The sequence below is a fragment of the Melozone crissalis genome, unplaced genomic scaffold (genome assembly GCF_028551555.1).
Source record: "Melozone crissalis strain CALT ecotype California unplaced genomic scaffold, PUWL_Pcris_2 ptg000033l_1, whole genome shotgun sequence".
NCBI lineage: Eukaryota > Metazoa > Chordata > Aves > Passeriformes > Passerellidae > Melozone > Melozone crissalis.
The window spans coordinates 6,292,722-6,312,957 of NW_026535811.1; the positions used below are offsets into that span (position 1 = coordinate 6,292,722).

The window sequence follows — 20,236 nt, forward strand, 5'->3', positions numbered from 1 at the left end:
ACCTGTGAGGGTATCTGGGACACCCCTGTGACTGCCAGTTGCTCACCTTCACCTTGCAGGCAGCCCCAGCTGCGTCCATGAGCATTCCCAGGCAGGGTGTGCAGCCAAACCCCAGCAGGTTTGTCCCACTGGTGCAGGTGGGCAACAGCCCTGCAGCCTACCTGCCCTCCCATCCTGGGCACACAGGTGAGGACACCAAGAAACACACACCGAAATAAAGACAGGGCCCGGAGTTTTTAAATAATTTTATAATTTCCTGATGAACTTAGTCTGTGAATAAAAAAAGAAGAAAAAAAAAATGAACAAAGTGTTTATATTATCAAGGCAAAGTTGAATATAACACATTTTCTTTGTAATTTCATTATCCTGTCAGTAACATGACTCCAGCAATAAAACACATACGAGTTGAAGGCAGCGTGCGCGCTTTGCATCACGGACACCAATGTCTCCCGCTGCTGTCACTTCCAAAAGGAATTCAAGCACACTAGATCCCACCCCTAAAGCCTGCCTCCCCCTCCACTAAAGTGCAACACGTCTCTTCCAAAGCCAATGAGGGATCTGTGTCTGTGGAGGGGATGGGGCATCCCACAGAATTCCACTCCACAGACGGTTTGTGAGCTCGGTGTGCAGCTCTCCTCATGCACTGCCTCGGAAGGAAACGGCAATATTCTGTTCTAGTGGGCTTGGAGCAGCATGTTGGGCTAGCACAGAAGTTATTCCCCTGTTTGTGGTCCCATTGGATTTGTCCTCCTCCAGCATCTGGACAAATAAAGGCATCTCACACTAAAGCCTCCCCAGTTATACTGTAATGAGTGTGAAATGAGGGGCCAAATGCAGCCACCCCTGGGCAGGGAGGGAAGGAGGACTTGGCCCTGTCCACAGAGAGCTGGGAAGATGGGGCAGATAAAAGGAACAATGTCTACTTCTAAAATTTGGCTTCAAATTTGGTTTTTAAGATAAGCACATTTTATAACAAATAAGAGTACACATGACCAATAGGTCAATTTTTTGCCAGTTTCCAAGTGAAAGAAACCAATGTTTTGAACAAAAAGCCCTACCAAAGCACCAAGAACCTAATGGGAATACCTACTTAAAAGCAAATCACACTGACTTGATTTTCAAGATCTGAACTAAGCTTGCAAAATGGGGACAAACAGCATATGGTTAAGTTTGATAATAAAAATACATTCACTGAATGAAATTCTTTACCTGTGTTCATAGGTAAAGTGATTTGTCAGGGTTTGTTTTGTTAACCTTACACACCAGTTTAGCCTCATGTTGTTCCTTTCAAGCAATGCAAGTCTGTGATGCAACCAGAGCAGAAAGTGGCTGCTCCATAATGTGCTTGGGTACATGACCAACACCAGAGGCAAGGAAATACAACTTTGATAAAAATGAACCTACACAAAAATACCTGCACTAGCTGATCTGCACTTGCTCATGTCCCTGGCATCAAGGGGTGGGATGGAGAAAACAGAAAATTTGGCCAAAGCATTTGGCCCATTCACATCAGTGGTTCCCATCTTAGGGGACACCTGGTGTTGATAACTGTTACCAGAAAAGATTGACTTCCAAAATACTGTTTCACTCTGCCCATTTCTGTCTTACACATGTACAGTATAAACCCGGGAAAGCAGGAATTTATACAGGGTTTGTAACACCTCATAGGAGGCCAAGCAGCCTTGGACCTCAAAAGCCTGTGAAAGGCAACTGGTTATAATTATAAGCCCACAAATCCTTTTCCGTACAATCCCGAGAGGAGGAGTCGTGGCTTTGTTGCTTCTTTACTTGAATTCCTTTTAATGAAATTTAATTTTATATATTTTTAAAAACACATCTTTTTTCAGTTCTACTACTATCTTTTGTTTCAAACCGACAATAGACACACATTGTTGGTAACTGCCCCAGCCTTAGGACCACACAGACAATATCGACAAGCAGAAAACAAAACAGGAAAAAAACACCCCTGAAAAAGTCAGGGGAGATACTGATGACAGGGTTACAGCACTCACCACACACACTGGAAAAAGTCAGGATTTCTGAGTTTATGCTTTTGACACTAAAAAGTTTTCAAACAGTTTTTCTCTTTTTTTCTTTCGTTTTAAAAATAGTCAGCGGATACAGCCATTTTGTTCAGAAGGATCTGCTGTTGCGTAAGGTTCCTTCCATTTATGTGAAAAAAACAATTAAAAACATCGTTTTGTTTTAAAAAAACCCCTGACACTCCTCTTCCTCACCACGCAGATGAGAGGGGTCAGCAGAGTTGGCCTTGCCAGGCACGGTGCCCCCGATGCCCCGTGCCCGGCCCTCCTACCACGGCTCTGCTGGGGCAGTGTTGGTTTTCCAGAGCCTTCCACGGCCTCTTCAGGTCCCTCTTCCTGTGGGGATGTTGAGCTGAGGAGAAGCTTCCTTTCAGTATCAGATGCCTTGGTTGTACTCTTTCCCTTTAGCATTTCACTGGAGTAATTTCAGGGATGTACACATTTTCGTATGTAGTGACATTTTTGCTTTAAAAATGGTATCAGTGCATGACTCCACATCCTTTGTAAAGACCCCTGCAGTGGCAGCAATTGGCAATTAGTACAGGAGTGGGGACTCAACCCTGTCAACCCTCATCAGATGTAAAAATCTCCCAACAAATTGAGCACTAGCAGCAGAACGGATGGGAATTACAGGGCAAATGAAAAAGAGGTGTGCCCCTTTGGTTCAACAACCAGGGTTATCTCTACAAGATTTATGACATTTATGCTCCCTTGTGCAAATTTCAGAGCCCTGAAGTGCCAGGAAGTTTTCCAGAGAAGAAATTTTCCAGCCATGCAGCGAGGAACGGCGCACGCGGTTCCGCGCATCACGCCGGACCTTCGCCTTCCGTCCCCACGGCTTGGCAAAATCTGGATATTCCACAGAGGGTTTGGCATTTTCTGGAGTGAAAGCTGGTTAAAGGCAGTCAAAACGAGAGAGAATACTTAGAGAAGCTTGGAGCTTTGTCTGGGAGCACGCCAGGTAATTCTGCTTCCAGTGGCAAAGAGTGCTCCTGTCCTCACCCTGCAATCCTAGTGTTATGTCCTTGTAGTGTTTCACATGAGGTTGGATTCAGAGAGAAGTATGGACTTGGACTCACGGATATCATTAACAAGTGTGGCTGCAGTGTCAGCTTTTACAGGGTACCTGGGCTTCAGAGGCTTCAGTTATTTTTTAGCCCAAACCCTGCCAAAATGACCTACTTAATTTTCTACAAACAGCTCCTGAGCCCTTACATCTCTCAGTTTCTCTGCAAATGACAGCTCAGAAGAAAAGAAAGTAATATTAAAGCAGTTAAAACTTTCACAGCTCCTGTAGCAAATGGAACTTCATTCAACAGGAGAAGAAAAAGCAAATTTCCCCAGGGTCCCTGGGAAGGGGCCCTGATTTCCTAGAGCTGCTGCACTGCAGGACCACTGTGGTAGGAAACTGTCTGCATCTGCCTGGCTGCTGACACTTGGGAATAAGATCTTAAAAGAGCAGTGGTGGGTTAGGCAACTGGATGAGCATTACAGGGCATGCCACATATGGCCCTTCTCCCATGTGCCTCATATGCAATTCCATGATGGGTTATGAGAATAAAATCCCTTTGTTGCCTTAAGGCCAATGGTGTGGCACTCCATGAGAGTGTAAAGAAAAAGCTTTCAGTGGTCACATTCAGCATTAAATGGTGGCCAGCAGTACCTCCCAAACCCCAAAGTTCCTCAAGCTATTCACAGGATCTCTGTCGACACAGGATCAGAGAGGTTACCTGAAATAGTTCAATGGAGATAAGTCGGATCAAGACTGTTCCTAAATGAGATCTGCTCCCTCCCTGAGAGCACTTCACAGAGGTCTAAGATCAACCTTTAAGATGGGAAGCCTACAAGACCTAGGAGATAACAGTGGTTAACGAGAAAAATCACCAGGACCCAACAACAATTCGGATGGAAGGAACAGCAGGTGTGTGGCTGGCAGATAAAGGACCAAATGGCCAGTGTGAAAACCAGCCAGGCTTGACAAATCCTCCCTGGGAAGAGGCCAGGAGATGTGCAAACAATGAGCTTCACCCGGCTGCTGGGGCACAGATCCTGCACACGCCGCCCTGACAGCACCAGGCCTTTGGCTGGGGCACTTTGGGCCATAGAAATGCAGCCACAAGCTGAGCTAGAGATGCTGAAGACTCAGCAGCACTTCCCCGCGATTAATGGGCAATGCAGTAAAGCCAGGGAATTGAAATAACAGCCTGAAGTGATCACCCCTCACTCCATCCCCTCCCCCTGCCCCTGCCTCCAGCAGAAACGCTATCAAGGAACATCTCAGTAAGAGGTTTACAAGCAGGAGCCATTTGAACCATCAATAAGGGAAATTCCACAGCTTCTCACAGAGGAAGGATTGTTTTACAGCAGGGAACCAGGGCAGCTGGAGATTTGACCATATAAGTTAATGAGAGAGTCAGGAGGGGCGGCGGTGGCCGATGATGCCGGGCTGATGGCTCTGATGCTTTTACAGGCGGCATTAAATTCCTGGAGTGAGTAATTAGGGGTGATGAGGAAAATGCAAGAGGGAAGATTTCAAAACAACAGCTCCTATGGAAAGGTGCTGACTCAAAGGATGGGACCAGAGGGGTGGCTCTGGGATGGGGCAGGGCCCAGCAGTGGCACAGTCACTGTCTGCTGCCCTTCCGGCATTCCCCCTTCCACACATCCAGCTTCCCACTGCTCCCCTCACACACCACACACAAAAAAAGCTTCAGACACAGGCTGCTATTACAGGAAGAACTAAAGTTAGCTCTCCTGATTTGCAAAGCACTGGTAATTGCAAATGAATTGGAAAAGGAGTGATTTGCCTCTTCTTTTGAGGCTTACTTCTTCCTAGGCACCCTGGCTATGAATGCGGCTCCTTCTGCTGAATTATTACAGCAGAATCAATGGGGATGTGATTTACTTTAAATTAGCTAGTTTTCAATAGAGTCTGCAGGTACATAAGGTTTCAGTTCTGCCCAATTTTCAGTGCTTGTCTGGGAAAAAACTACAAGGTACCTCTTCCCTTACTCAAACTTCTGATCTCCTGATCTGTTGGAAGCAATTGGTCACTTCTAAAGATAAAAACAATAAAAGACCTACAGGCGAGCTGTGCTGTGGATCTGAGAGATGTAAGAAAAGCAGCTTTCCTGAAAAGGCCTGGAACATTTTCCTTAGCATAACAGCTTAGTGATTAAGCTCAAAATGTAGTAAGCTATATGGAATTAAACTGCAGGCTCTGAATGGGAGGTTTACTGAGAAGATCCATAATTAGCTATTGACTAGAAAACCAAGATATCTTCCACTGCTGTGTTATTTGGTCTCCTTTTGCCTTCCCCTCGCTCTCTGAGGTAACGTGAGCCAGACAAAGGGAGCAGCTCCTTTAAGGAGCACATGGGGACATGTTACAGGGCTCTGTCCTGCAGATGCCCCCAGACACACACAACCACTGGCAGCCAGGAAAAAAACCTGTCTCCCCATTAATGCATAGTCCAAGAATGAACACCCAAGTCCTACCCATAAAATAGGATTTCTGACTTGCTACCAAACTGCAGACAAACTGATCTGGGATTTCAGGTCATATTACCTATCAGCAGGAGCTGCAACGAGTGTCAAAGGTGGATGGGAATAAAACTAAGGCCTCTCATATACACAGAAGAATTGCACTGGTTTAAGTAAAGCTGTGATTTTACACCTATCTACTCAGCTGGGTGCCAACTCCAGCAGAGATGCTCCTCTTCATAAGGGTTATTGCTCTGAACTCAAACTCATTCCTCCTCAATGTAAGCTAAACCAAAATAAATTAAATTATAATTATAGTAAGAAATACGCTACTGGTTTACCTAACTTAGCTTTAAAATTATACTTTTAAGCTAAATGATGCAAATTTCTCATTTACAGAATGCTTAAGACTATTCTGATGACAGTCAGTGTTCACAAAGTCATAGCCTGAAAAACTGGACAAACTGTACAAGTTAAAGCTGGGAACTGACCTGTTGACCACATCTGCTCAAAGGGAGAGAGCTCTCTATAAAGTAAGAACACAGGAGACACAGACCTATGATGAGAAACCTCATCTAAAACCCCCCAAAAATCAAAAGATGAAAACAGTTACCTCAAAAAATGGCCCACCTAGCAATTCAGAGTCAGAGCAGTGAACAATAAAATTCCAAGTTAAGTAAACAGAAAGTACCAGTATGCCTACCTTTTCTCCCAGCTGCTAGATGAAATGACTAACAGGAACAAGGAGGGAAACTTTCCTTTCCTCACTCTGTTATTTAAGAACATAAGAAGCATTGAGACAGGCAGCAAGACCTGAGCTAGCTGATGCTGGCCAGCCACGAGCCATGATCAGAGCACACTCAGGTTTGGTTTTAGCACTGTGAAATTCAGGGTTTCAGCTTTCATGAAAATAAAAAACAGGAAGGAGGAAAGAAGACAAGAAGGAAAAAGCAATATATTAATGAAAGGTGAGGGCTACTCTTCTGCAACCTCATGGAGAACTAGAGCTGCTTGTGTTCAGTCGTCTTTGCTCAGTAGACTTGGAAGAGCTCTGCTTAGCTGTATCCAAAAGTCACCACCAACAAAGTCAATGGGGAATTGGATTCTAAAGCAGAAAGGCAGTGAGAAGATGAATACAAAAACAGCTGATTAATCACAGACTGGAAGAACCTAGAGAGCATGTAGTTCTTAGAAGGGGCTTGTTTTTTTTGCCTTTGTTTTCTCTGTCAAAGGTGCACCAGAAATTTCTATTCCTTGTTCTTTCACACTGCTCTCCACTGCCACGGCTCCGTGGGCTGCCTGGGCCTGGCCCCTGGTGTGCTGCTCCTGGGCTGGTGGCCGGGGTCACGAGGACTCCTCGAGGGCGTTGACGACCTGCTCCAGGATGTCGGGGCAGTGATCCGCGATCTGCTGCAGGATGGCGTTGGCAAACTCCTGCAGCTCCACGCTCTCCCTCTCCCCCTTCTCCAGCTCCTTGTGCAGCTGCAAGGACACAGAAACACGGTCAGCCCCTGCTCTGGACTGTGCTCACTGCGTGACAGCCCTGCCCAGCAGGCTCGGCCACACCGCCGCTTTGGGAAGGGAGCTAACAGAGGTGATGTGGCATTCACGTGTTCTGAAAAATCCCTCTGCCCAGGGTTTTTCTCCTGGGAAGCTGAGAAGCCTCAGAGAAAAGGAAAACAATGATTATCTCATTTGCTTCTCCTCTGTTTTGTTCCTTTGCAATGTGTTTGGAGATTGTTTACCAACAGGTAATTGTTTTGACTCATTGGCCAATTACGGCCAAGCTGTGTCGGGACTCTGGATCCAGAGAGTCAAAAGTTTTCATTATTATCTTTTTAGCCTTCTGTATAAATTATCCTTCTGAGATCACGGAGTCAGATTCATCATTCACTCCCTCGTCTGGGGGAAATGCAAATACAATAAGGTGACACATGCTGGGCACTTCCAGCACCTGCATCTTCCCTTGGTGACCCCCTCACCTGGAACTGAATGCTCTCCATCCTCTTTATTTCACTTTTTCATTCTACAGGAGCAGGTTTGTCACCTTCCCAGTAAAGACCATGTCCACATGACTTAACTACTCCTGAATACATTTATTGCCACTTTTTCATTCTGCAGGACCAGGTTTTTGTCACCTTCCCAGCCTGAATACATTGTCCTATGATAAATATAAGAAAAACTTCCTCTGTAGAATGCTTTTCTGAAGGCAACCTTATTGCAGGAGCAATACAGCAGCTTGCTAGTGTACTGCTTTAAATAGCTTGACTTTAATTCATGAACAATGGGATGTTTCATAGGTCATTACTTGAGAATTATTCCTGGTATGAAATCAATAGGAACGTCACATAATTACACAAAACGCATCCAAAGTTAACCAGAATTCTATGTTTCCCAAGGAATTACTAATTTTCAGAAACTCTCTTTCCTAACTCAGCCAGAAGATGACTACACACAATTGCAGTGGAACATACACGATTTTTGTTTACTAACTCTGCATTTCCTGTTGGGTCATTCGTTCTTCAGATCCCTATAATTGGCTCAGAACAGGACACAGAATTTCAAACTTCATATTATTCACTCTGTCTACAGTTTATAAACAGTTTCTCCAACAAGTGGTGTCCCCAAACCATGTCACACAACATATGCAAACACAGCTTTTAGCTTTGAGCCTAATGCCATTGCCAGATTTAGGGGCCCACAGAGTCTTAATAAAGAGCAGGAAACATCTGCCTTCAGTAACCTGCTTAGCTGCCCAGCAATTGATAAAGTCCATGCTGGCCTGTGTGCTGGCCTGTGAACTGTGCAAAATCCCAAGGAAGGTTGTAATTTGTGCAAGCATTTTAGCGATTACTGTACTCACAGTGGTCTCGGGACCTCAGAGAACAAGGAGGAGCAGCATCCCTCAGATGATATGGATAGATAGGCTAGATAAGCTTTCAAGCAGACAGCCCTGCCCTGTGCTATACACCAAAAAAGCTCTTTCCTTTTTTTAGTGATAGGATTTTCTTCTAATGAAGTATATTCCCTATGAATATATGCATATATGCAGCAGGTACATACACTTAAGATGGATTCTGAAGCTTATTTCCAGCTTCTGAAGCCAAAGTTCTTTGTCACTTTGAGCTGCTGTGAGCAACCATCTTATCTTATTTGAACCTTCTTTTAAATTTTGCATGGTTTAAAATAAATTAATATTATCTGTCAGTTCTGTAACATTTCTTATTTCTAACTGATTAGTATTTTTATTGGAACTCTACTATGTTAATACAAGACATGGAAAGAATGTCAAACTGGCATTTTTCATGCCTGAAGGGATAACTGTTCATCAGTACACAAATTTGTTGATCTGAGTTTGGCATTTGTGTAACACTGCTCAATGCAGGTTTTAAAAGGAGAGAACTATCAGGCAGCAGCACAGCAGGGATCATTTTACCACTTTAAGAGCACAATGCAGTGGCAAAGGTTAGATTTCTATAATTAAAATTCTAATCAGATACAACAGCATGTCTCTGTTTAGTGATGGTATCAAGCAAAGCACAGCAGATTGTTTCTGCAAGAAACACTGCTTTAAAACAAACAGCCTAAGAATGACCATGGAATAAATAAAAATGCTTTTCAAGAAAGTCATGGTGCAGGCTTCTGTAGACAAAAGTGTGAGAAAGGAAATTAAAAGGGCAAGCGTGCTACACTGTTCCCTTTACTAGGCAGGGTAGCATATAGTAAATTATTGGGGCTTTGCATGCTGAATGTTGGTTTAATGTGTCCTTATGTGCTTTATTCCTGCTGGCTGCTGCACACTCCCAGAACAGCCATAGGAACCCGAGAGGGGCTCCTGCCAAGAATCACAATGCAAAGGCAACCTGATCCTGCTCTGTGGAGTGACATGAGCTGGGAGTGGGGAAAGGAGAGGGAGGGAGCACTCTGGGCTTGGGGAGGCTCTGGGGGAGAAAGGGGGGCTCAGCACTAACCCATAATGGCTCAGGAATGGCAGGCTGTGCTTGGGGGATCAGCCTGGCAGAGGTATTAGCCAGGAACTTACCATGGGTGGAAAGGTCCAGTCAGCAAGCAGGATTGGGAGAGGCAGAACAAGCAGCCAGGAGTGGTGCTGGATGTTAAAAGCCAGGGGACTGGGATTCAGGGACTGGGGTTGTAAGCCTGGTGAGATCCCAGGCGGCCCCAGGTACAGCAAACCATCCCTGGAGCATTCTTGGGAATGCTCTGAGCCTACAACTCTGAGACAGGGCTGCCCTGTGCCTTCTTGGGCCAGCACAGAGATTGCATGGTGCCATCCATCAGAAGGATGGGAGGCCATGGAGCTGGGAGACAGCAAGCAACAGGAGAAACAGCCAGCGTTATCATTCTCCTTATCTGGCACCTGCAAGGGTCGTGAGCTCTCAGTCCACGGCAGGAGAACCAGGAGAGGGCAGTGTTAGCAGGGAAAGCAGAGGTCCTGCACCACCACCACCTGCCCAGCCAGCACCCCTCTTACTGGCCTTTCAGCCAAATCCTCCAGGTGAAGGACAAAGCAATTAAATTAATGAAATATAAAAGCACCTGCAAGAGATTGAACTTCAAAACCCTTGAAAGAGGGTTGGTGGACAAAGGAGAATCCTGCAGGAAGTTGTCTTCAGTGGGGCAATACTGCAACATCAGTGAAGTCTCAGTTTCTTGCTCTGCTAGTCAGCATTTATGTATTTATAAGATGCCTTATAAAACCAAGATAAGCCCAACAAAAGAAGCTGATGCCAAAGCTAATAAATCAAATGCAACCAAACAAAAGCAACCAACTTAACCAGAGGAAGAAAATATTTCCAAGAAGAGAGTTTTTGACCACCAAGAGCCCAAAAGGAGATGGCTCTGAATGCTGAAGGCCAGCAACAATACTTTACAAATTAGCACAGACAGAAAGTCTACACAGCTGGCTGGCAGATGTCTGTGATGAAACGTCTTTGGAAAAACAGCAATGACAGCCTTGAGTTGAGTTTGCTAGCTTCAGAACAGCAAGATTTAATAATGTGATTCCTGCTTCAACAAAGACATCTGAATTGAGTCTATGGCTGGTTTGAGCATTTCTAGAGCAGGGATATCATCTCCATTGACGTCACTGCTCTCGGCAGCAGCCGGAGCAGCACACGCCAGCCCTCCATCCACCAAGGGGAACATCCAGTTCCCAGTGCCATCACTGCATTCACCTGCATGTCCAAATTTTAGGGAAGCTTCTCTGAAAGTATTAATATATACTTCTGGTTTCCTAGATTTTTCCAGTTCTGCTCTTGGTTTCCTAGATTTTTTTCTTCCGAATGCAAGCTGACATGGTGTTATCCTCCCCCTGCCATTTTTCTATGGAAATAAAGAAATGTGAACAATCCTTTTTTGTTGGCATTTCCAGCAGTTGAGGATATGAGGACATTCACATACTTGCCTCAAAGAAATGACCAAAAATGAGAATGCAAAGGCAGATATGTTTTTTGTCTAGTTGATGACAAGTAAGAATAGACAGGTCAGAAGGGAAAGGACAGCAAGGACCCCAGAAGTGCTTAATAGTATTTATCTTTGGACAGAACAACAGAAATGGCCTTCAACATCTCAGGGGAGAGAAAGCTTGCAGATAATCTGCAATAGATTCAGACACTTTTCAGCACTGCTGCCTTCCTTCCTGTGTTTAGAGCAAGTCATGATAGGAATAATTTTCCATTTAGAGTTAAAAAAACCCCTAACAATTCACCATGAATTTAGCATCTCTGTTCCAAGATATTTCAGAACTTACTTAAAGATTAGTAGACACTCAGAGTCATATGAATGATTCATAGGAAGATAACTTCATGGTTAAGAAATAGGATGCTATGGTTTTATATGGAAACTCGGTGAACTGTGCTGCTGCTCTGCAGAACCTTTGTGGCCTCTGCTTTTCCCATAATGCAAACAAGGCATAATCAAACTAAGATTCTTTAAAACTTATTTATACTCCCCAGTGTGATTTTTGCCTCATTAACAATTCCACAGAAACACTGAAGAAAAAGGGCAAACACAGATAAACTGGTGTCTAATCTTGGGCTATGGACAGTAAACGTGAATACAGAATATGAGGAGCTTGTAGGGCAGCACAAAAAGAAAGTTAGTGGAGAACTTCTATAAGGATACAATACCAGAATATAAAATTATGTTTCTCCAAAGTTCAAGTGTTTCTGCATCAGGTTATGGTTAGTCTGAAAAACACATTTAGAGCTTAAAGTAACACAAGTAAGCACCAATAAGAGATTACACTGATTTAATCTAAACCTTTCTTTTGTCTCCTGTTAAACTTCACTGTAGCTCAGGCAAATGGTCAAGAGCTTTTGCATCTACCCAGATAAACTAGTGTAAATACATGTGTTTGATGCAGTGAGAGCTAATTACATATAAACCTTTATTTCTCAACTATGTACCTATAAAAGAGCCCAAAGAAAGGGCTACAAGTATGGAAATCCAGTCTGACAAATTTCAAAAACAAAAGAAGAAAAATTTTTAATGTAAACCCTTAAATATTTTTATTTAGGGCTCTATCTGGAAATTTGGAGTTTATGTTAGCTCTTTCAAAATACTTAAAAAATATGCATTTAAAAATTAAAGTAAGATTTCAAATGAAATAGTCTTGTCTTTTAAAATAATATCTACAATGCACATTGCCCATTTTTATTTGTGCATGGAACTACTAATTTTAATTAAAATATATACTACACACCATTAGCATTAACTATTCCTCACCTGAAAAGAGATATAAAGCCAAGCAGAATCCACAGCAGTAGCTCAGCATCAGGAGATGCTGCACAAAGCTGTCACAAGGACCAGGGTGTCTGAGCAAGGGCCAGAGTAACAGAATTTACTACTAGGAGCAAAACAAGAGGAGAGGTGAGTGGCCTTGAGAAAACAAGGGAACAGCTCAGGGTTGTACCTTCTGCTTGTAGGGACTGCTTCCAGTGTTTTCCCTTTTATATCTCTTTCCAAGTTAGGAGTTATTAATGTTCTTGATTGATAGTATGCATTGTAATTAATACTAGCAATTTCATGGACAAATAAAAATGAGTGATGCCATGGCATTAAGGCTAACTCACAGATAACACTTGTGATTTTAACCAGAATTTAAGAACTATGATACTGTTCTCATCCTCACCCAAACCATTAAATATGAAAGTTTAAAACACTTTAAAATGTAACAATTTTAGAGAATTCTCATATCCATTGCTTTCTCAACCAAACTCAGGAAATAGATTTGCACATGAAGAAGGATATAAATTGTTGCAATTATCGCTTCTAATTTCTAACAGAGACCAGAAGTGGACTGTTTAACTTTAAAATACATTATGCATTCCCATAAGATTACAAATTAAAAATAAATGACATAAATCAAGTGGGGGAAGATAACAAGCTAATAGAAGAGCAGTCAGAGAAGGAAGACAAGGGTAAACTCTGAAGTAACAGAGTAATTTAGAATGACTAAATGCAAATCATAGCAGAGTAATTTCTTTACAGAAACTAAGTAAGTTGAGTAATTCCTCACAGATGACACAAGAACACAAGCAGAATCTGAACAAAGAAGTACACAGGATGTTTATAAAATAACTATTTGTACTTTAGGGTAAATTTTATCCCACTTGCAATACTGTTTGTATACAAATCAAAATATGTGTTGAATATTTTCAGGATTTACCAATCAAATATGCAGGTTTAAAATGAAATTTGACAGCTACAGGTATGAGGCTTGGTGTCCCTTTGTACAGAAAGCTTACCATTGCTCTGTGGAGGCTGAAATGTGAATTTCAAGGTAAATGTTGCTCCCTGGAACCAAGCCATGCCTCTTCAGCTGACACAGCAGGTTGTGAGCGCTGCAGTGAAGTGACATTATCACCTTTCTCCTTCCTCTGCTTCGGGCAGCTGAGCAGAAAAGGCATTCCTGATTCCCTGGGAGAGGATCAGTAAGCAGGAATCCCTAGAAGCTCTGTGCTTTGGCTGGTGCACAGGGAAAGGGAAGACAACCCTCCTGCACAACAAAGGCTCTTGGATGATCAGTAAGATCATTAAGATTAAGCAGGTGACTTCTGAGAGAGCCTCAGGTGGAAATGCACCTGCCCAGGTGTCCCAGGCTGCTGCTGCTGCCCAGGCTGCTGCTGCTGCCCAGGGAGAGGATGAGTGTGCAGGGAACAAACTGATGCTCAAGGGCCAGCAGAAACTGGCAGGACCCCCAGCAGCCTGAGGAAGCCAGGACATGCTGGGCATGGCTGGAAAGAGCCTCTGATGGCAGGGAGCCAGGGGGAAAACTGCCTCCTACTCCTAGGGTTAAGAAAATTATTTTAATTGTATAGAGCTTCTGTTGGAAGAAATATTTTTTCCAAATATCAGCGCAGGACCTATTGAAAATAAGAAATTCTATGTAATACAAGGTTCTGCACATTTACAGCTGGATTTGAGGTGCTAAGAAACATTGCTGATAGTCCTTAAGCTATCAACAAACCTAACACTGCTGCCTACTCCTAATATCTGGTTGCTCTGTTTTTTTGGCTCTTTTTACTTTCTCACACTGTAGCCTCTCCACCCCAGTGCAGTGCACCACCTCTGATACACTGAAGTGAGGACTTTCAGCAAATTCCAGTTTCTACTCCATTTTTTTTCTACTCAATTTTTTTTTTTTGTACAGATAAGAGCAAAACAAAACCCGAACTGCAAATAAAAGTGTGGACCATATAATTATGTTCTTAATGCCATTTCCTTTCATAAAGGGCTAAAATCCCACACTTACAGGCAGCTATCTGAAATGTGAAACAGAGCAGTCATTCTACAGAGCTCAAGGATATTAACATAATGATACCTCTAGGACAAAGCGAAAGAAAATATGGTATTTAATAGAAATTGCTAGGTTAATGTAATTATTTATAATGAATGAATGGAATTTTTATTTCTGAGTGTCAAGACTTTGAACATTCCTCTTTCCTTCTGGCAACTTTGTTTTTTTAATAAGGAAAGTCAAATAGGACATGAATTGGTTGAAGGATGACAGTTCCAGAAACAGTAGTGGGCAGCTTATTTGGGGACATTTGGTCAGAACTGACTCAAAGGGACATTTTCCACCACAGGAATAATTTAATGACATGGTTCTGAGCTGTATAGATCATTTACTGTCCACAGCTTAGTCTAATATATTATTTTAGATTAGGTTTTGAGACACCATATACTCATAAGTACTGGCTTCAATTCTTCATTACTAATGGACCAAAATTTTACTACAGTAAGTCAGCCTACACAACATCTTTGATAAAATGCCAACAAAGAATGATTTAGTACCTTGGCCCCACAGCTTGATTGCAATCAATCTTCCCCAGGGATGTGGTCACAGCCCCAGGCCTGACAGAGTTCAAGAAGTGTTTGGATAATGCTCTCAGGCACCTGCTGGGATTCCTGGGAATGTTTTGTGCAGGCATAAGAGCTGGATTCAATGATCCTTGTGGGTCCTTTCCAACTCAGCATATTCTGTAATCAGCTGAAGTCACTAAGGACTATCACTGAACTTAATGGTAGTGTTGAGACACTATTATGGATAAGAAGCACCAATTATCAGGCAAACTTTGAGACTACAAAATTATTTATGTGGCAACAAATTCCCCTTAGATCCATGGTGTTGATGCTGGCAGATACTTTTCCAGCAACTATTTGTACATTAATTACTGTGGGTGTACTAGAAGAGTGAGAAGGTTAAATCTACTTCAAATATCAGTTGTATCTACCAAAGAAGCCACAGAAAACTCCTGATTTTTGTACCCGAACCTCCCCAGCAGGGATGAAAGACCTACCAAGTATATTGGTTATGATGGAACATAGCAAATCAACCTTTGTCAATAGAAGTTGCTGCAGAGGGAAATAACAGCTCCAAAAGCAGCAGTATTTAAAATTCTTAACTATTTAAAAAAAAAAAAAACAACAGTATGAAAAATTCTTAACTATTTATAAAAAAAATTCAAAGCAACCAAACCAAACTAGGTAATCTCATTGGTGAGAAGTGAATACGTTGCCATCATGCTTAAATATTATTGGTGTGGGTTAAATGTATCCTCCCTAATCATGTTAGCACTTCTTAACATTCAAGGGGATTAATTTTTTCCCACTGAGGCTTGTGAAGCATTATCTACAGAAGATCATATTAGAAGGGACAGGAGTGAATTTAATGCACTGGATTTGAGGTAATTTATAAAACTCATTAAAATTCCAAAGATGCAAAATGGGTATTCTGTGATGGGCTTCTGCAAATCTGGAGAAGTGATTCCCACCCCCCATGGGAATACTTTAAGCACAAAGGAAACTCTGCAGCTAGAAACAGAAAAGCTCCATGGCTTAAATGAAAAGTCTGCTTTGTAAATTGAAATATATCATTAGTTTGTGTTTTGCAACTGAAGCTTCTTAAATACCATCTGAGTGAGTATGGGAAAGCAGAAGAGACAGCTACATTTTATTTCAGCTGACATTATTTATGCCTGGGAATCGTGAATGGAGAAGTAACTTTAAACAACTGTGGTGACAGCAGTGCAGAATTAAGACAATAATGTGAAAGGATAGAAAAAGAATTCTTTTCTCTCTCCAGAACAACTTAGGTAATGTCCTTTTCTCACAATTTCTCACAGTGCTTTTTTACTGTGTGACCTATAAATGTTGCTCATGGACTAGCAAAGTTTTAATGGGAAATATTATTTTTGGGCTTACTATTCAGAAGAACTTGACAAAGAAATCTTTTCCTATTTTCTTTACTCACATCTCTTGATCAAATAGCAAACATCACCTGCCCCCACAGATCCTGATTATATATAAAGAACACCACAGCTATAATTAATGAGGCAATTTATTTCAGTGATATCCAAACTTTGCCCATATCCATTCTCATTTTCAGAGGTGTCTCCCATACATGCTTACAGGTTTTGTCACCCACTGCTTCATCCTAATCTGACAGACAAGGTGGTTCAAAATAATTTGCCTCATGTTTTGATTTATACCATAGGGGCTGTAAGGCTTTAACAGAGGAGGATGGCATGCATAAAAATGAAGAAATTTTAATCCTGTACCAGTGATTACAGAAGCCAGGAGGCTCTGAAGGGAAAAAGAATGTGTCATGTCTATAGAGGCAAATGTAGATATGGAGGGAGGCACACAGCACACGCTGAATCAGTGAAAGGATGAAGACAGGTACAGAAAGAGAGCATGACTGTTGTGTACCATCTTGGCCCTGTTACAGGCATATTTATCCCCAGAGGTCTGCGCTTTCTGAATTTTCAGACATGCTTTTGCTGGTTTCCTGCAATTTCACTGCTCTCTCCAATTTTTGAATAAAAATTCAGTCTTGATTAGAAAGTTCACAGAAATTAGTTTTAAAATCACAAAGGAAGAAAAACAGAGGTGAAGTGTTCAAGACAGGCACAATGTATTTCACTGACCCACAAATCCATTTTTAACTGTTTAGGCCTTACACTAGCTTGTGTGCATATTGGATAGAGCTTGGTATAAAACATATTAAAGTGAATAGTTAAAGATTTGGCATAGTAATACAAAGTCAGGGTTAAAAAGACAAAACTTGTCACATTTAGTTCTGGTACAAGTTCCTTGCAGTAGTTTAAGTACAAAAAAATAAAATAAAAGGCATTCAGTAATATAGGATTTACTAGATTTACTACTACTGGATTTACTGGATTTACTACTACTTTACTAGAATAGTAAAGTAAAGAAAATTGAAAAGAGAAATAGGAATGAGTTAGAAAAAAGGTTGTAGGGAATGGTGAATTATGGTCCAGAAGCAAGAGATAAAAAACTGCCAATGAAGGGATTAAGGAAGTCAAGACATTACCAGAGCTGGGAGAAAGGAAGATTATTTCAGTAGATGACTTATAACTAGACTGGCAGCCTCTTGTGGAGACATCATCTGACAAACCCATATTAAACCCTTTCAGTTCTGTATTCCAAAACTCCTGGAAATACACAGCTGGGTTTTGTGTGTGTGTGTGTGTGTAGATAAGCACACTGTATCACATCCAGCACACTGAATCCAGTCTTGATTCAATGCACTCCAAACTAGAGTTATCCAGTTCCCATAAAAAGTATCTGAAGAACAATTTCTCAATTTTTTACAAAAATATGGAGCTCAAGTGCATAAATGCCTGCTGGGCACCCTTTGCTGTGACCTTCCACAAGAATACTGCTTCATTTTTCCTCGATGTTTGTGGGCACAAATTCAAGGTAAGGTAAGGTGGGTAAGCAGTAGAAATTACTGGCACAATATTCTGTAACAGCAGGTAAGGACACTGCATTCACTTATATAAAGAGACTAATAAAAATGTGTCAATTAAAATATATATAGTTTATATAATTAAAGATTTAAGATCTTGAAGACTACATTGAATTATAGAGAGCAGCTAAAATTTGTTAACAGTTAAAACATGGCAAAAGTGAATATCTTTTGGTATCTTGGTACCTCGCAATTTGATTTCCCATGAGTGTGGAAATGCAGGGCCCCAAGTACAGATAAAAGAGCAGATGAAATTCCATAATGAATAATAATACAATAATAAATGGCAATGATTTAAAAAATTATTGTCTGCTTTTATCAGCTGAAGAGTTCATCTTTGCTACCTGCTTTCACCACTCACAACATGGTTTCACCACGTTTTGGTGCGGCACACCAGTAAAGCCTCCACCAGCAAGTTCAGGCCCTTGTTCAGAGCTGGACCCACAAACTCACCTGCTCCTGGGTCATCTTGTGCAGCTCCTTCTCCCAGGCTGCCTGGTCATCATCCAGGTGGTAGGAGGCCGGCGGGGTGAGCCCACGCAGGATCAGGGGGTCGCGCTCGTGGCACAGCGCTGTCAGATGGCCGATGTACAACTTCAACTTGCTGCGGTTCTGGTCAAGTTCTAAGAGGGGCTGAATTATCTGAAAATAAGAGAGCAGAGACAGTGAGAACACCTAAGCAGTGATGAAGGCAAAGATCAGCTTCTAAGTTACAATCTTGTCCAGCTCCACAGTGGAAGAAACCTGAACTTTGAACTCCTGGTCCATAATGTACCAACCATCCAGAAGGAAACCAAAGACACTGATATTGTATTTGCATTCCCCCCAGATGAAGGAAGGAGTGATGAACCTGACTCCATGTTCTCAGAAGGCTAATTTATTATTTTGTGATACTATATTATATGAAAGAATGCTATACTAAACTATACTAAAGAACACAGAAAGGACGCTTACAGAAGGCTAAAAAGATAACGATGAAAACTTGAGACTCTTTTCACAGCCCTGACACAGCTTGGCACTGATTGGCCAATGAGTGAAAACACACACCAGAAACCAATGAAACAATCAACTGTTGGTAAACAATCTCCAAACACATTCCACATGAGCAAAACATGAACAGAAGCAGAAGCAAATAAGATAATTATTGTTCTCCTTCTTCTCTGAGGCTTCTCAGTTTCCTAGGAGAAAAAGCCTGGGCGAAGGGACTTTTCAGAAAATATGAATGTGACAAACAGCCTGAGACCCAAGCAGTGATGAAGGCAAAGATCAGCCCCTAAGTTACAATCTTGTCCAGCTCCACAGTGGAAGAAGCCTGAACACTCTTTCCCTTGTACTCCTGGTCCATAATGTACCAAACATCCAGAAGGAAACCAAGGACTCTGGGGAGAGCGTGCAATGGTGACAGCTGTGTGATTACACTGGGAAATAATGATGATATGGATGAAAAATGAAACAACATTAAACTGAATGCATTAACTCTACTGATTATCCAACAGTACTTTGGTTAAGTACTTAAAAAAAAAATTCTGATACAAGGTGACTGTCCACAACTTGTCCAAAAGCAATGTCAATATAGATTTTTAGCTTGTTTTGCCAACAAATATTTCATTGTAAATTAAGTAGGCAATAAACATGTTCTAAAGAGAATAGCTTCAAATTATGCCAAAACACAACAAATCTGACTGCATCTCTACTGCAGAAATTGGATAGAGATATATCTTCACCAGAAAGTTAAAATTTAATTGTTTATAATGCTTTAGATAGTTAAGGTATAGTCTTCTATAGTTTTGAAATGGCAATGACTTTTATTAAACAGGCCAGACTCTATATAACAAACTAAAAAACTGAAATCAAAAAGACTTTAATAAAGTACTATTTTATTTCATTATAATTTACCCAATCTGAATATAATCACTGTTCCTTAATGCAATCCAAACCAGAGGTATCCAGCTCCCATAAAAAGTATCTGAAGAACCATTTCTCAATTCTTTACAAAAATATGGAGCTCAAGTGCATAAATGCCTACTGGGCACCCTTTGCTGTGACCTTCCAGAAGAATACTGCTTCATTTTTCTAGATGTTTGTGGGCACATATTAAAAACTGCAGTAATGCAAACCTCTAAAGGTTTGCAGCTGATGAAAAATTAGGGAAGAACTGGGCTTAGGGCCTCCTTTCCATAAAATGAGGTTCTGGGCAGGGAGAGCAGGGAAGCCCTGCCAAAGTCCCAGCAATTTCTATTGGTGTTCCCAGGCAGAGGCTGCACCTGCTGTTTGTTACTGGGCTGGGGATATCTTTTCAATAGGACACCTCTGACCCTGCTAATGAATAAGGAGTGAGATAATCTCTGAGTCAACAAAACAGGGTGCTGGCATGACTTTCAACAAAGATTCTGGCTTCGACCCCTTTTAATAA

General features: G+C 41.7%; 1 protein-coding gene across 8 annotated transcripts in view; it reads right to left on the minus strand.

Moving 5' to 3' along the window:
* Window positions 1-6,543: 6,543 nt before the first annotated feature.
* The window catches only part of ERC1 (ELKS/RAB6-interacting/CAST family member 1), a 266,470-nt gene continuing 252,777 nt past the window's right edge, over window positions 6,544-20,236 (minus strand). For 7 of the 8 annotated variants that reach the window (XM_054281944.1, XM_054281943.1, XM_054281942.1 and 4 more), the window contains one exon: window positions 18,378-18,465. Coding sequence is in view for 1 of the 8 variants with exons in the window: in XM_054281949.1 (XP_054137924.1) it covers window positions 6,870-7,007; window positions 18,277-18,465 (327 nt within the window). In the remaining 7 variants the exon portion in view is untranslated. Of the gene's footprint in view, window positions 7,008-18,276; window positions 18,466-20,236 lie in introns of those variants that run through there. The other variant, XM_054281949.1, reaches the window with a different exon arrangement.